This window comes from Chiloscyllium plagiosum, unplaced genomic scaffold (assembly GCF_037043375.1).
Source record: "Chiloscyllium plagiosum isolate Xiang-an unplaced genomic scaffold, Cpla_swu_hap1 HiC_scaffold_4, whole genome shotgun sequence".
Lineage (NCBI taxonomy): Eukaryota > Metazoa > Chordata > Chondrichthyes > Orectolobiformes > Hemiscylliidae > Chiloscyllium > Chiloscyllium plagiosum.
In genome coordinates, this window is record NW_028270142.1 from 27620944 (window position 1) to 27638240 (window position 17297).

The window sequence follows — 17297 nt, forward strand, 5'->3', positions numbered from 1 at the left end:
GTCCCCCCCCCCCCCGTCCTCCCTTCCCCCCCCCCGTCCTCCCTTCCCCCCCCCCATCCTCCCTCCCCCCCCCCCCGTCCCCCGTCCTCCCTTCCCCCCCCCCCCGTCCTCCCTTCCCCCCCCCCCCCGCCCCCCGTCCTCCCTTTCCCCCCCCCCCCGCCCCCCGTCCTCCCTTTCCCCCCCCCGTCCCCCGTCCTCCGTCCTCCCTTCCCTTCCCCCGTCCTCCCTTCCCGTCCCCCGTCCTCCCTTCCCCCCCCCCGTCCCCCGTCCCCCGTCCTCCCTTCCCCCTCCGTCCCCCGTCCTCCCTTCCCCCCTCCGTCCCCCGTCCTCCCTTCCCCCCTCCGTCCCCCGTCCTCCCTTCCCCCCTCCGTCCCCCGTCCTCCCTTCCCCCCTCCGTCCCCCGTCCTCCCTCCCCCCCCCCGTCCCCCGTCCTCCCTCCCCCCCCCCGTCCCCCGTCCTCCCTCCCCCCCCCCGTCCCCCGTCCTCCCTTCCGTCCCCCGTCCTCCCTTCTCCCCCCCGTCCCCCGTCCTCCCTTCCCCCCCCCCCCCGTCCCCCGTCCTCCCTCCCCCCCCCCCCCCCCGTCCCCGTCCTCCCTTCCCCCCCCCCCCGTCCTCCGTCCTCCCTTCCCCCCCCCCCGTCCTCCCTCCCCCCCCCCCCCCGTCCCCCGTCCTCCCTTCCCCCCCCCCGTCCCCCGTCCTCCCTTCCCCCCCACCCCGTCCCCCGTCCTCCCTTCCCCCCCACCCCGTCCCCCGTCCTGCCTTCCCCCCCCCCCCGTCCCCCGTCCTCCCTTCCCCCCCCCCGTCCCCCGTCCTCCCTTCCCCCCCCCGTCCTCCCTTTCCCTGTCCCCCCCCGTCCCCCGTCCTCCCTTCCCCCCCCCGTCCCCCGTCCTCCCTTCCCCCCCCCCCGTCCCCCGTCCTCCCTTCCCCCCCCCCCCCCCGTCCCCCGTCCTCCCTTCCCCCCCCCCTGTCCCCCGTCCTCCCTTCCCCCCCCCCCCGTCCTCCCTTTCCCCCCCCCCCCCCCCTCCCCCCTTTCTCCCCCCCCCCCCCCCGCCCCCCGTCCTCCCTTCCCCCCCCCGTCCCCCGTCCTCCCTTCCCCCCCCCGTCCCCCGTCCTCCCTTCCCCCCCCCGTCCCCCGTCCTCCCGTCCCCCGTCCTCCCTTCCCCCCCGTCCCCCATCCTCCCTTCCCCCCCGTCCCCCGTCCTCCCTTCCCCCCCTCCGTCCTCCCTTCCCCCCCCCCAGTCCTCCCTTCCTCCCCCCCAGTCCTCACTTCCTCCCCCCTCACCCCCTCACCTCCCCCTCACCCCCTCACCTCCCCCTCACCCCCTCCCCTCCCCCCTCACCCCCTCCCTCCCCCCTCACCCCCTCCCTCCCCCCTCACCCCATCCCTCCCCCCTCACCCCATCCCCCTCACCCCCATCCCCCTCACCCCCATCCCCCTCACCCCCATCCCCCTCACCCCCATCCCCCTCACCCCCATCCCCCTCACCCCCATCCCCCTCACCCCCATCCCCCTCACCCCCATCCCCCTCACCCCCATCCCCCTCACCCCATCCCTCCCCCCTCACCCCATCCCTCCCCCCTCACCCCATCCCTCCCCCCTCACCCCATCCCTCCCCCCTCACCCCATCCCTCCCCCCTCACCCCATCCCTCCCCCTCACCTCTTTTTTCCCCCCTCTTTTTTTCCCCCCTCTTTTTTTCCCCCTCTTTTTTTCCCCCCCTCTCTTTTTTTTCCCCCCGTCTGCCCACAGGTTGTGAATGTCCCAACTTGCAGTTAACAGAAAAAAAATCATTTGTTTTTGTTCACAATGCCCCCCCCCCCCCAGCTGCATCCTGAAGGAGCTGCAGTCCCTGGGGAAGGAACTGTACGGGGCCAAACTGATTGCCCAACGATTCCAGGTGAGACGTTGCCCCCACGTGAAGAGTGCGGTGAGTGCCTCTGCCTGCCTCCTGTCCATGGTCGGACATGGTAATCTTCATCACTACTTCGTAGCCACGCAGGTAAGCTCACGGATCTTGGGGTTTAGATGGGTTCAGGATTAGAGTGGCGCTGGAAAGGCGGAGCAGGAAAATCAATGTTTTAGGCAGGAGCCCTTCATCAGGAACACCAGGTGAGAATTAGGGTCTCTACACCCCCGCCCGTTTCAATTTTTTGTTGTGTTAATTATACCTTCCGCAGTTACACCGCCCCCCCCCCACACCCATTCTTCCGCTATATCGATGACTGTATCAGCGCCACCTCGTGAAGTTGAACAGTTTATCAACTTCACTAACATCTTTCACCCCAACCTCAAATTCACCTGGACCATCTCAGACACCTATCTCCTCTTTCTGGACCTCTCCATCTCTGGCGACTGATTAACCACGGACATCTACTACAAGCCCACCAACTCCACAGCTACCTACACTCCTCCTCCTCCTCCCACCCTACCTCCTGTAAAAATGCCATCCCTTATTCCTAATTCCTCCACCTCTACTGCATCTGTTCCCAGGATGATCAATTCTGCCTTAGAAAATCCCAGATGGTCTCCTTCATCCAAGATCGCAATTTCCTTTCCCACGTGGGTGATGATGTCTTCCAGTGGCATCTCCTCCACTTGCTGTACCTCTGCCCTTGAACCCCACACTTTCTAACACAAGGACAGAACCTCCCAGTCCTCACCTTCCACCCCATCAACCTCTGTATGCATCACATTATCCTCCACTACTTCCACCACCTACAAATGACCCCACCACCAGAGATATATTTCCTTACTCCTATGAGCATTCCAGAGAGACCATTCCGTCCACAACACCCTTGTCAGATCCACATCCCCCACCAGAAGGAAGTGCAAAACCTGTGCCCACACCTTCCCCTCACCTCCTTCCAAGGTCGTAAACTATCCTTCCACATCCGACAGAAATTTATCTGTACCTCCACCAATGTCATCCACCATATCCATTGCACCTGATGTCGTCTCCTCTACCTCGGAGAGACAGGACGCCAACTTGCTAATTGTTTCAGAGAAGGTCTCTGGGACACCCACATCAACCAACCCCACTTCCCTGTGGCTGAACACTTCAACTCCCCTTCCTACTCAACCAAGGACATGCAGGTCCTGGACCTCTTCCACCCAACGCCTGGAGGAAGAATGCCTCCTATTCTGCCTTGGGACCCTGTAACCACATGGGATTAATGTGGAGTTCAGTAGTTTCCTCTCACCCCCCAAATAATCCTCGTCCCAAGCCTCCAACTCAGCACCGCACTCCTGACCTGCCCATCACCTTTCCCATCTCACCGTTCCACCCTCCTCTCCGACCTATCACCTTCTCCCCCACCTTCTTCTACCTATCACATTCATAGTAGCCTTCCCCCAGCCCCCTCCCAGTTATCTCTCAGCCTCCCCGGCCCACAGACCTCATTCTTCTGCTCCTCAGATGCTGCCTAACCTGCTGTGATTTTCCAGCACCACACACTCAACTCTGATCTCCAGCATCTCCAGTCCTCAGTTTCTCCCAGTGGAAATTATATGTACATTAAATGTGTCCCAATTATTTTAACAGGATCAAGAGCTAACCATGAAAATTAAGAAGTTGTCAGGAGTCCCTCTGATGTACATTATACAGAATACTATGGTCCTAGAGAAACCTTCTCTCAAATCAATTGCACAATTACGTTCTTTGCACGATGATCAACTTGTCCCCGTACATCAGCAACAAACTATAAAGCATTTGAAAGAAGAGCATGGCCTTGTGAAGGAATCTGAACCCAGGCATAAAAAACGCAAAAGAAAAGGGGGACTTAATCCTCTTAGTTGTTTGAAAAAGAAAGTCAAACTAGCGCCACCACAACCAAATAAAGAAAAAAAACGAAGATCAAGAAAGAAAAGGAGAAGAGATGCATCGTGCGTCAAAGCTGAAGCTACTGTGTAAAGGTGTAAACAGAGTCAGTAAGAACATGGACCAAAGTGCAAAGCTATTTTTCACAGAACACTTAGTACACTTGACTGGATACAACCTAATTGTTACAAAATTTACTTAAAATAATCTGGAAGATGTTTTTCAGAAAAAGTTATTATTTGTTTGAATATTCATGATTTCATAATTATATAAAATATTTTGTTCCTGAATGCTGTTGGTGTGTTTATAACAATTAGCATAAGAAATTAGAACAGCAGTTGATGGCACCTGAACCTGCTCCAACATTCAGTTCAATTGTGCCTGATCCTTGGTCCCAAAGTCACTTTTCCCCCATATCTCGTGATTCCCAAAGAGACCATCCCATCTCCGTCTTAAATATATTCAATGACTGAGCATAAACAACCTAGGTTGATAGAAAATATTCACAAGGCTTTGCTTGAAAAAGTTTCTTCTTGCTTCTGTCTAAACAATTGACCTCTTGTTTGTGCTTCTATATTTAGATTTCCCAGCCAAAAGAATAAACCTCTTGTCTTCTCTGTCCAGCCTGTTCAGAAGTGAACTTTCAATTAGTTCACTTCTCAATTATCAAAAATTGAGAGATCATTAATGAGCTTGGGCTTAAAGTTTATAGGATTTTGTTTATGATTTTTGTTGTGGTGCACTAGATATCTCTCTTATTCCAGAGAATGAAGGCATTTCAGTGGAACAATTATTTCTTGACTGTTGACATGTCAGTTTGCCAATGAAGTTTCATAGATCCTGTTTCTTCCAAGCTGGTTCTACTTGTATCAAATATTTTTGGCAGTACTTGAAGCTGACTTCCTTCTGCATATTGTATTTCTCAAAGACCCCAACAGAGCAGAACAAATGTTTGGTGCTATTGGACAGAATTTTAATTAATTTGCACACGGGATGAGCTCCACACTATAGCATGAGAAAAGAGATACAGGGTGTACAAAACGATTGGCAGAGGGAGTTTGCACTAGAGTAAGCAAATATTTAGCAATTCGGTAGGGTCAGATTCGGAGTTAACGTAAGAGATCTAAATTAGGTTTACAGTCAATGAGCTACAGTCACATATAACTACATGGCAATACATAATTGTAGAGAAACGAAAGCCTGGCTCAAGAAAGAACTGGAAACTAAACATTCCTAGGTACAAGATGTTCAGGACAGATAAAGGAGGAGAGGGGAAATAGAGGATTAAATTTGCAGGGAAATTGGACAGCAGTCTGGATGTAGGTTTGCTCACTGAGCTGGAAGGTTCGTTTTCAGACATTTTGTCACCATACTAGGTACCATCTTCAGTAAGCCTCCAAATGAAGCACAGGTAGGGTAGCCTGCTTTCTATTTATATGTTTGAGTTTCCTAGGGTTGGTGATGTCATTTCCTGTTTTTCTCAGGGGGTGGTAAATCAGGTCTGAATCAACAGGTTTGTTGATAGAGTTCCGGCTGGAATGCTATGCTTCTAGGAATTGTCGTGTGCATCTTTGTTTGGCTTGTCCTAGGATGGATGTGTTGTCCTTCCTCATCCGTACGTAAGGATACTAGTGAGAGTGGGTCACGTCGTTTTGTGGCTAGTTGATGTTCCCTGGAGAGCGGTGTCGAGCTGTATGTATGATGCATGAGAAGTTGATAATCCCAGTATCGTTCAGGGTACCTATAAAGGAAGGCAAGAGTTCTTGAAGTGCATTATTAGTTAAAGTATTTCTAACTTAACAGAGATAAAGGCTCAAGCAAGCTTTAAGAAAGGATCTTGTGTATTCTGAAGTAAAACTATTCCATTAGAATAGGACCAATTTCAATGGGTGTTAACAGATCTACCCAGGTAAATTGAAATCAAAACTTGCATGCAAAACAACCAGAACAATTGATTTCCTTTAAAGAGATGGTACTGTTACCATGGTTCATTCAAGTTACATTCTCACAACTAAAGCCAGACTGACTAGTTGACAAAAGAGATAGTGGTTAAAATGAAGTATGAAATACGTGCATGTGTCAAATGTCAGTATATTGATACAAGTGACAGCCAAGCTGAACATAGCAAGTTCACAGAGAAAGTGTAAAAGAAAAAGCAAAAATCTTGATTAAGCATAGAATAGTTCTGGATGTAGGTTTGCTTGCTGAGCTGGAAGGTTCCTTTTCAGATGTTTCATCACCATACTCAGTAACATCATCAATGAGCTTCCGGGAGAAGCCTGTAGGCTTCATCCGGGGGCTCACTGATGACATTATCTAGTATGGTAATGAAACATCTGAAAAACAAACCTTCCAGCTCAGCGAGCAAACCAAATTCCAGATCCTCAACCTGAGCTACAAGTCTTCTCAAAACTCGCTAACAAAGAATAGTAAAATGGAGTAGTTGGAGGAATTGAATCAATGAGGGACCAGAAAAAGGTGAAAGAGGTTATTGGCATACCGAATGAGCTAAAAAATGATAGAGATATGAAAATATCTAGCTGTATTCACTTAGAATTGCATAAAATATACAACACAAATAAGCATTTAGTCTAACCAACTTATGCCAGTGTTTTTGGTACTCTTGAGTGCCTATCATTTTCATCTAAAACTACCCCATCAAGAGAAAACATCTCTGTAGTAATGTATTAAAATCTTCCACAATTTTAATGATCGCTGAGGATATGCATTTGGTTGTTTTCAAGAGAAACAGTGTCCAGCCTATTAATTATTTCCCTGATATGTACATACATACATACTCAAACATTTCTGATAGCATCCTTATAAATCTCAGCACTCTCTCTAATACCTTTATATCTTGTCTATAATATTTTAAAGTGGACGAAGAATCAGGACTAAATAGGATCATTAGAAGATGCTGAAAGAATGAAGAGTGAAATTTAGAGATAGGGCTCCGGGCACCCACCATTAGGATCCTTCCTGCACCTCGTCTGTCTGATCCTGCTAGAATCTTAAGTCTCTGAGATTCCCCCTCTAATTTGTCTCAATTCCAGCGAAAACAATCCTAGTCAATCTCTCCTCGTACATCAGTCCCACGATTCCTGGAATCAGCCTTCATTGCACTCCCTCAACAGCAAGAGCATTCTTCCTCAGAAAAGGAAACTAAAATGGCACGCAATATTCCAGGTGTGGTCTCACCTGCAACACATCCCTGCTCCTGTACTCAAAATTTCACATGATGAAGGCCAACATACCACCTGTCTTCTTTACCACTTGCTGCATCTGCAAGCCTACCTTCATGAACTAGTGCACAACTAGGTTCCGCTACACACACCCCTCTCCTCATGTACAGCCATTCAAGTAGTAATCTGCCTTCTTGGTTTTGTTTCTTAAGTGAATAACTTCACATTTATCCAAATTGAACTGCATCTGCCATGGATTTGCCCTCTCACCCAATCTGTCCAGATCTGTAGCCTTGTCAGAGTTCACCCTCCCACACAATTTGATATCATCTGCAAACTTTGAGAAGTTACATTTTGGTGTAATACACAATGCAAGATAGCTTGGTGGAAGCAGGATTAATCAAGGCATTCAAAGGGGAATTACACAGTTAATTGAAAAGGAATAATATGCAGTCTTCCTTTTTCGACAACAATCCAATTCTCTAATATTTTGATTGAATGTTAGCAGCCTACTTGAAGACAAGTCATTGGTTACAGTGACTATGTGAAGCATTGTTCTTAAATAAATGTTAAGATCAAAATATAAAATTCCACACAAAACAAATTGCTTTTAATGTTTTTCCTTTAAATGCTGAACACTGCATGTTACATAAAATTACTGGAAATGTCAGCAGTAACTGAAAATATCTTATCTAAAACATGCTTGTCATGTTTGTTTTAGGTACATATACTTGAAATCATTTCTTTATCTCTTTTCAAGTTCCCAACTGTCGGATTCAAAATTATTAATGGAAACTCCATTTCCCCATAAGTTAGTCTAAAAAATGGTCATGTCTCATCAAGAATGGTTAACGTGCAAACAGCTAAGATATGATGATAGCATTTTCATGATATGAACACAAGTCAGTTGACTAAAACTTGTTTCAAGAAACAAAAAACATTCATATTGTAACAAGTATTTTATTAGAAAAGTTATGTATAACAGCATCACTGTTCAGCAACATTTAATGACCTAATTAAGCAACAAACTAGAGACTCAGTAGCATAAGCAAAATGCTGCTTAAAATGAAAGCTTTCACCTTTTCCATAATTAAACATTCATTAAAAATTATCTACACATTTTATACAAAAAGAGAATATAAGCTTACAGGCACATTATGTTTAAAACAGCATTGTAACACTCCAGACTGTTAAAGCATCCTAAAATTATGAGTATGTATTTAAAATTAATATTTCATATATCCTTGGTTGCATTTTAACAGATAGTTTGTAATTCCAGTGGACAATGGGCATACTGGTAGACTGTGTTATGAAAGTATGTCAACGTAGAGGAACCAGCACACAAATCTAAAAGTTAAATTAAGTGCAAGTGTTGAATATCAACTTCTCTACTACTGTGTTGTTGACATATAAATTTCATCAACCAACATTTTGAGAGTTTACCAGCAGCAGTGGCATGACACAGGTATCATTTATGAATAATGCAATCAACAAAGCCATAATTATGTCTGCACAGAAATGTATTCATAATATACCTGAAACATTATGCATTTCTCCAATCATGATTCAGTATAAAACCTGTCAAGGAGTGTGAGTTACTTGTATTTACCATAAACACTGGAATAGCACACCTAATTCCAAAAAATTTAAGAGTCTTTCTGTCCAAAATAATCTTTTAACTCAATATACATTAAAACCAATTTAAAGTATTGTATGGTCTCAGATCCCCTTATGGGGCAATACATATCTAGTGAATACACACTAGTCATTCAAGATTAATCAGATCAGACAATGTTGAATCTTGGTCCTGGAGTTGCAATAATGTCGCTGTAAGGCTCAGTCTGCGTAAGCTCAATTGCCTGTTGCTTTTTAAGTACCAAAAAACTGTAGAATTTTGCAGCTGCTTGTTTCCGGTTGTTTTTTCGACATAAATCTGTCAGGCTAATAGATTCGGCTCCCGTTTTAGCCAGAGCTCTCTGAAAAAAAAAGTAAACACAATGAAAGCATACCCTAAACTTAAACTGATTGTTTGTGCGTTGAAGATACAAAGCTGCATGAAAGGAGCATTTGTAATACAAGAGAAAAACACAAAGGTGGGGAAAAGCTTGGTCATGATAGGTTTTACAGAAAGTAGAAAGGGCAGAGGTTTGTTTAATTATGGAATATTTCAATTTTTGTTCCATGTTCAATTTTGTAAAAAAATTTAGACACATTATCCACATAGTCACCTGGTTTCCTCCAGAATTGACATGAAACTTAGCATGCAAATTCAGAAAACAAAAGCTAAAATTACAGATTTATCAGACAGTTGCTCTAGAACCTCAAGACTTAATAAAATACACTGTTGTTGGGGGAAGCAGATTTCTAGGTTTACAGTATACAGAGGAACCTCGATTATCCAAACGCCGCATGCGGGGAGTATTTTGTTTGGACAATCGATTGTTCGGATAACGCAGTTTAGTCAAGCATTGGAACCTTGCAATGTTGTCCAGATGGTCCAAAATTAGGATAATTGAATGCCGGATAATTGAGGTTCCTCTGTAGTTATTAGTGTTGCACTGTCCCTGGTCAGCTTAAAAACTAATTGAAAATCCTAACTCTAATACTATATTTGTCGATGTGATTTTCTCAGTGACATCATGGGGGCAGCTCATACAAAGACTCAGGACTTTTTCAGCCGCACAGACTTTTATATGATTTAGACACTGCCGTCAATCAATATGTAAGTTCAACTTTAGATGTGAAAAAGGTACCAGACAGTGATATCAATACTTTTCTTACCTCCTTATCTACAGGTAAGAGCACTGGGATAAGTTATAAATATTATCAAGCATTAGCATACTTGCCAAGTACAGAGTACCAGACATTCCCCCTGCATGCAGGGTAGACTTCCCAGTAAACTCACACCTTCTGCCTATTCCCATACTTGAGAGAGAGCCCAGAAGCTAGCTCAATGCCGTGGAAACACAACACCATACCTGGAGATGAAAACCATGAGGAAGCAGGATTAAAGCTTAGCGTGGCACAGTGAAATAAACATATTGGTAAGAAACAGACTTAGGAGAGTTACTTCTGCAAGAGTGGGCGGCACAGTGGTTAGCACTGCTGCCTCACAGCGCCAGAGACCCGGGTTCAATACCCGCCTCAGGCGACTGACTGTGTGGAGTTTGCACGTTCTCCCCGTGTCTGCGTGAGTTTCCTCCGAGTGCTCCGGTTTCCTCCCACAGTCCAAAGATGTGCAGGTAAGGTGAATTGGCCATGCTAAATTGCCTGTAGTGTTAGGTAAGGGGTAAATGTAGGGGTATGGGTGGGTTGCGCTTCGGCGGAGCGGTGTGGACTTGTTGGGCCGAAGGGCCTGTTTCCACACTAAGTAATCTAATCTAATCTAAAAGTACGATGTTTCCAGGTAAGTAGTGCAAACTTGTGCAATTTGTCAGTACAGAAAGAATGGTCAGCAGTTGGGAACAAAGGTTATCTGCAGTTAGTCACATTTACACACACACACAGGAAGTATCAAAAACTCCAAAGACCAACAACAGATAACTATGATGAGATCAAAGTGACCACTGGTGCAATAGTATTAGATGATTACTTCGAGCAGTCACAAGGTTACACAAATTCTAATAGGGAGAACGTGAGGACTGCAGATGCTGGAGATCAGAGTCAAAAAGTGTGCTGCTGGAAAAGCACAGTTGGGTCAGGCAGCATTAGCGGAGCAGCAGAGTCGATGTTTTGAGCATAAGCCCTTCATCAGGAATGTGTGGGGGGTGCGGGGGCCCAAGGTGGCTGAGAGATAAATGATGGGGTGGGTGGGTGGTAGCTGGGAATGTGATAGGTAGATGAAGGTGGGGAGTGATAGTGATAGGTCAGAGTGGAGGGTGGAGCAGAGGGGTGGAAAGGAGGATGGACAAGTAGGGCAGTGCCAAGTTGGAGGGTTGGATCTGGGATAAGGTGGGGCAAGGGGAGATCAAAAAATTGATAAAATTATTCAAATTTCCCTCCCCACCTCTTTCAGCATCCTGCAGAGACCATTCCCTCCGCAACTTCCTCATTATGTCCACACCTCCCCAACCTCCATTCCCGGCATCTTCCCTTGCCACCACAAGAGGTGTAAAAGGGGTAGCCATTGGCTCCTGCATGGGCCCCAGCTATGCCTGCCTCTTCGTCGAGTACATGGAAATGTCTATCGTCCGCAGCCACACCTGCACCATTCCCCATCTTTTGCTCTGCTGTATCGATGTCTGTATCTGCACCACCTCATGCTCCCACAAGGAGGTTGAACCATTCATCAACTTCGTGAACACCTCCCACCCTGACCTCAAGTTCACTCGAACACTCTCGGACACCTCCCTCTCCTCCTTGGACCTCTCCATTTACAGTGACCGACTCAACATGGACATCCGCTTCAAATATACGGGCTCCCACAGCTACCTGGAGTACACCTCCTCCCACCCAGCCTCGACCAAAAATGCTATCCTTTACTCCCAATTCCTCTGCATCTGCTCCCAGGAGTACCATTTCCACTCCAGAACATCCCAGATGGCCTCCTGCTTCAAGGACCGCAGTTTTCCCTCACGTGGTCAACAATGCCCTTCAGCACATCTCATCCACTTCCCACACCTCTGCCCTTGAACCCCACCCCTCCAATCATAACAAAGGACATTCCCCCTCACATTCCTGATGACCAGCTTATGCTGGAAATGTCAACTCTCTTGCTCCTTGGATGCTGCCTGACCCGGCTCTGCTTTTCCAGCACCATACTTTTTGACACAAGTTCTAACAGTGTGACGAGGTCAGAGTGAAGGTACAGGTCAATGTTGTTTGTTGAAAGGAAATGGTAATTTTTAGTTTTGTTAATCTATTGAACTGATGAGATCAATGTGGCATGTGGCTATTGCAACATGAGAATATATACATGTACTATATTTGACTGTGACTGTTAGAGTGCCTTGGAGACTGCCTCCAAAGACCTCTTCCATAGCTATATTGGTTAGGACCTCTGAATAAAGATCAATTTGTGCTGCTGAACCCAGGACTTCAGACTCCTCTTGGAACTCTCTCTAAAACAGTACCTAAGTCAGGAATTTGCTGATTGGGAATTCCAGATCCTTTAAAAGGTTGATCACTTTCTAAAACCAAGTCAAATTTTGTAGTTAGCATTTAACACGCCTCCTGATTTTATTTAGTGTTACAGTTAAAGGTAACTTTTGCAAATAAAAGGATGCTAGCTCAACAAAGTGTAGCTTGGACAGAGTACTGAACTGGTCCTTTACAAGACAAGGAGTGATCTGACAGAGTGTGAGAAACATGAGACCACAGGTCCACTAGACAGATTAGGCAATAATTCAGCGAACAGGCAGGTGATTGGTTGGTGTGTTTTACACTTTTCTTTCTTTAAACTGACAATAGTTCAAAACAGGAGCAGAGATGTAGTACTGTGTTGAATTTACTGAGCATCAGTAAAACTATGTAATATAAGCACATATAACAAGTGAGTGGTTTTCAAGACTTGAAGCCCTAATTAGTAAAACAAAATACAACAGATGTGCTGCAGCTGCAACATGTGGGAGCTGGTGAACAGCAACAGGATTCACAAAACCACACATTCAGTAAGTGGCTGCAGCTTGAGGACTTTTGGCTCCAAGTTGATGAGCTTCAAACACTAACAACACATGAAAGAGGTAGAAAGTTACCTACACAATTGTTGCAGAAGTCAGCCACACTCCATTGATCAGGAACTTCAGATTTGTCTGTGGTTAGGTACAAGTGGTGGCGACTACTAGTAAGGGAGCATGGGGATCTAGAAAGTAACACTGGAGGAACCTAAGCCCTTGCAATTTCCAAACAAGTTTGAAACTGTTGCATCCCCTATAGACAAACTAAGGGTCTGCAGGGAAGATGAGTAAACTGACTAGAGAATAGTCAAACAGGAAACCATTTAACTTGGCATCAAACAGTAAAAGGAATTCTGCCATCAGAATTTGCAATAGGGAACAGTATAATTAGGGGATATTTGTCTCTGTAGCTGAGGACATAAGTCACACTAAGACTGTGTTGCCTGGTGCCAGACACAAGGAGAAATCCTCAGATTACAACAGGATCTGGATCAGGTGGGCCAATGGGCTGAGAAGTGGCAGATAGAGTTTAATTCAGATAAATGCGAGGTGCTGCATTTTGGGAAAGCAAATCTTAGCAGGACTTATACACTTAATGGTAAGATCCTAGGGAGTGTTGCTGAACAAAGAGACCTTGGAGTGCAAGTTCATAGCTCCTTGAAAGTGGAGTCGCAGGAAGATAGGATAGTGAAGGTGGCATTTGGTATGCTTTCCTTTATTGGTCAGAATATTGAGTACAGGAGTTGGGAGGTCATGTTGCGGCTGTACAAAACATTGGTAAGGCCACTGTTGGAATATTGCGTGCAATTCTGGTCTCCTTCCTATCGGAAAGATGTTGTGAAACTTGAAAGGGTTCAGAAAAGATTTACAAGGTTGTTGCCAGGGTTGGAGGATCTGAGCTACAGGGAGAGGCTGAACAGGCTTGGGCTGTTTTCCCTTGAGCGTCAGAAAATGAGGGGTGACCTTGTAGAGGTTTACAAAATTATGAGGGGCATGGATAGGATAAATAGACAAAGTCTTTTCCGTGGGGTTGGGGAGTCCAGAACTAGAGGGTTTAGGTTTGGGGTCAGAGTGGAAAGATATAAGAGAGGCGTGAGGGGCAACCTTTTCACGCAGAGGGTGGTACATATATGGAATGAGCTGCCAGAGGATGTGGTGGAGGCTGGTACAATTGCAACATTTAAGAGGCATTTGGATGGGTATATGAATAGGAAGTGCTTGGAGGGATATGGGCCGGATGCTGGCAGATGGGACTAGATTGGGTTGGGATATCTGTCGGCATGGAAAGGTTGGACCGAAGGGTCTGTTTCTATGCTGTACATCTCTATGACTCCATAACTGGAAAGAAATGTCGAATGGGAGTGATGCAGTTTTTCACAGTCCATGTGGGGGCCAACAATATCGGTGATCAATTGGTGAGTTCTTTCTGAACTGCAGTAGTTTTAATTGTCAAGACATGATCATGAAGAGGAGAATGATCTCTGGATTACTACTCAAATCAAGAGCAAATTGGTATAAGATCAAAGCTGAATGTGTTACTTAAAGTTTGGTATATGAAACATAAAAGTTTCAATTTATGGGGCTCTGGAACAGGAGTGGAAAAAAGAACCTGTTTCACTTGGACAAGTTTTTCTTGAAGTGTACCATTGTCTAGCAAAATGAACAACTAGGACTTAGAATTACAGAGATGTATAATACGCAAACAGACTCTTCGGTCCAACTCGTCTATGTTGACCAGATATCCTCACCTAATCTAGTCCCATTTGCCAGCACTTTGCCCATAACTAAACCCTTATTATTCATATATGCATACAGTATTCCAAAAATGGCCTAACCAATATCTGAACAGCCATGAGGCTTTTAAGCTGAACAGCTGCAGGTGGTGATGGCAGGGCGAAAGAAATTTAAGACATTAATTAGAAAGATCAAGGGAAGTGAAGGATAGTGGTAATCTGAAAGCGGCAGGAAGGAACAGAATGCACAAAACGTAAGAATGCACCAGCAAATTACATCAAAGTCGGAGAATACGGTATACAGAATGGATAACTATCATGGTTACAAAATGAGCAAGGCAGGAAGGTGATATTCAAAATGCATCTGACATTTTGAAAGGACAACGAAGGAGGAAAACGAGATGGGGTAAGTCTATGCGTAGGGATGAACTCAGCCAAATGGATATCAATAATTGCAAAGAAAATAAGTCACTGATGGAGTATTTACAGGTTGTCTGACAATTGTGCTGAGTACAAATCAAGAAATAGGATGTTTGGTAATTAAGGCACTGCTAGATACATGAAAGGTTTTAATCTTCATACAGATTGGTCAAATCAAACTGGCATAGAGTTTTGACTATGAGTTCAGTGTGGATTCAGGATAATTTCTCAGCCAAGCGAATGGACAATTTTGAACCTGGTAATGTGTTATTTGCCAAAATGGCCTCGGAGTAGCAGCACAACATGTGATCTGGTCTGGGACTTGTCCACTTCCAGCTGCTTTCTTTGTTACTTTTCTTTCTCATTTCACTTCTACTCTTTTTTTCTTCTCCCTTTTTACTCTCTTTTGAAACCTTTCTTGGCACCTTCAGCAGAGTAAGAGCATGCCCAGCGTCCCGAGCATGCGTGGCAGTGGTGGCAACAGTCAGCTCCTTCCATTATTGCAGGACTCCTGGAGCCCAGCACGAAGGGTAGAGCGAGCTCTGAGGCGACATCAACAAGGTAGACCCAGCAGTGCCTGAAGACTAATTACTTTGTCGTTAGCTGGGTCCAGTGCTAGTGGTAGCAAAGCAATGGCAGGAGGGCACCACGGAAACATCAACTGTGGCGATAGTATCCAATACTGGTGTGGGCAGTGTCAAAGGTGAATCAGCCCAGTGGCGAAAGATGGCATCTGATGTTAGCTGTGTCTGGTAAAGCGGTGGTGGTTCTGAGCCAGCTGAGAACTCATACATAAAGGAAGTGCTTTTTAAACTATATCTTTTCATTTTCTCTTAGTTTAAAACAATCAAAATGGCCTCGGATTATAGCTACAAAATGAAAGCTTTTCACTGTATTTAGTTGTATTTCACTACAAAATACATGGGACAATAAATCACCTTTTTTAGTGATAGCGACAGACAATTTAAGGAATGATTTCATAACTCTCATACAGAATCATTTTAAATGAAATATATAATAAACGTTTGGTTAAGTTAGGGATAATATCAAATTGTAAGCAAAGGCATACAATACTGTGAGGATCACAGGTATGCCAAGAGCTTCAGAAAACTTTAGAAATCAAAAGATGACTGAAAAGACAAGAAAGACGCAACAATTAGAATGAGTGTGAACCTGTAAGAAAATAGCAGAGCTTCTAGAAGAACATAAAAGAGGGAGCAAATAATGGGAACATTGAGAAAATGACACTAGGGAATTGATAATGCAAGACAAGGAAGCAAAGACTTTGAATAAGTTTTTTTTTCTCCATTCCTGGGAAATGAATATCACTGGCTTGGGCAACATTTATTGTCCATCTCCAACTGCCCTGGAAATATAATGGTAATTGACATTCTTGACCCACGGCAGCCTCTAGTACAGATACACTCACAGCACTGTTAGGGTGGGATTTCCAAGACTTTGACCCACTGACAGTGAAGGAATTGCAGTGCAGTTCCAGGATGTTGAAAGACTTGCATTGGGCAACTTGCAGTTGGTGGTATTCTGATGTGCACGATGCCCTTTACATTCCAGGTGGTAGTGGCTGCAGATTTAGACAATTCTGTCAGATAAAACTGCTGTAATGCATCTTGTGGATAGTACACACAGTGTATGAGTGGTGAAGGGAGTAAATGTTGAGGTGCTGGATGGGGTATCAATCAAGCCTGGGTCGAGCTTCGAGTGTTGGTGGAGTTGCATTCATCCAATAAAGTGGAGAATATTCCAACACATTCCTTACTTGTGCCTTGCAGATGGTGAACAGGCTTTGAGAAGTTGGAAGAGCAGTTACTTAGAGAATTCCCAGTATTTGAGCTGCTCTAATAGCCACATATGTCTGTTCCAATTCAGCTTCTGGTCAATTGTTCAACTCCCGTCCCCCCCAGAATGCTAACACTGGGATTCGGCCATTGAATGGCAGTATGGTGATTAGCTCTCCTTTGTTGGAAATAGTCCATGCTTGGCACTTACGAGAGATGAATATTATTTGCCGTTAACCAGTTCAAACCAGAATGCTATCCAGGACTTGTTGCACATGGACGCAGACTGCTGCTGACTCAATTAAATATTTACAAACTACATTAATTACTTGAATAGAGGGACAGAGTATACTGTAGTCAAAATTGTATATGATACAAAGCAGGAAAGCAAGTTGTGAGGACGATTCAGTCTGCAAAGGGATTTCAATTGGGGGTTAAGTAAAAGCAGAATATTTACTATATATTATGACATGGATGAGGAAAATGTACGCACCACAGCTAAGTTTGCAGATGACAAAAATGGGCATGAAGAGTCTGTAGATAGACAGATAAAGCAAGTAGGTCAGGGAAAATTTGAGGTTATGCATTTTGTCAGGAAGAAAATAGGAGCTAAATATTAGTTCAATGGAAAAAGACTTCAGAAAGCTAAAGCAGATAGGGATGTGGACAATTATGCATAATTCAAAAGAAAGCTCACATACAGGTTCAGCAGGTAACAGGGAAGGCAAATACAAG

At 45.2% G+C, this 17297-nt stretch overlaps 2 protein-coding genes across 4 annotated transcripts in view; one reads left to right on the forward strand and one right to left on the reverse strand.

Annotated features, from left to right (window-relative positions):
* The first annotated feature begins 1755 nt into the window (after positions 1–1755).
* Positions 1756–4106, forward strand: utp23 (UTP23 small subunit processome component). Its single transcript, XM_087986046.1, has 2 exons — positions 1756–1998; positions 3541–4106. The coding sequence occupies exons 1-2, from the start codon at positions 1756–1758 to the stop codon at positions 3907–3909; spliced, it is 612 nt and encodes a 203-aa protein (XP_087842172.1). The 3' UTR covers positions 3910–4106.
* A 3832-nt stretch (positions 4107–7938) lies between these two features.
* Positions 7939–17297, reverse strand: part of rad21b (RAD21 cohesin complex component b) — a 52521-nt gene continuing 43162 nt past the window's right edge. For all 3 annotated transcript variants that reach the window (XM_087986048.1, XM_043688995.2, XM_087986047.1), the window contains exon 14: positions 7939–8974. In XM_087986048.1, coding sequence (XP_087842174.1) covers positions 8783–8974 — 192 coding nt within the window. In that variant the 3' untranslated portion in view covers positions 7939–8782. The remainder of the gene's footprint in view (positions 8975–17297) is intronic.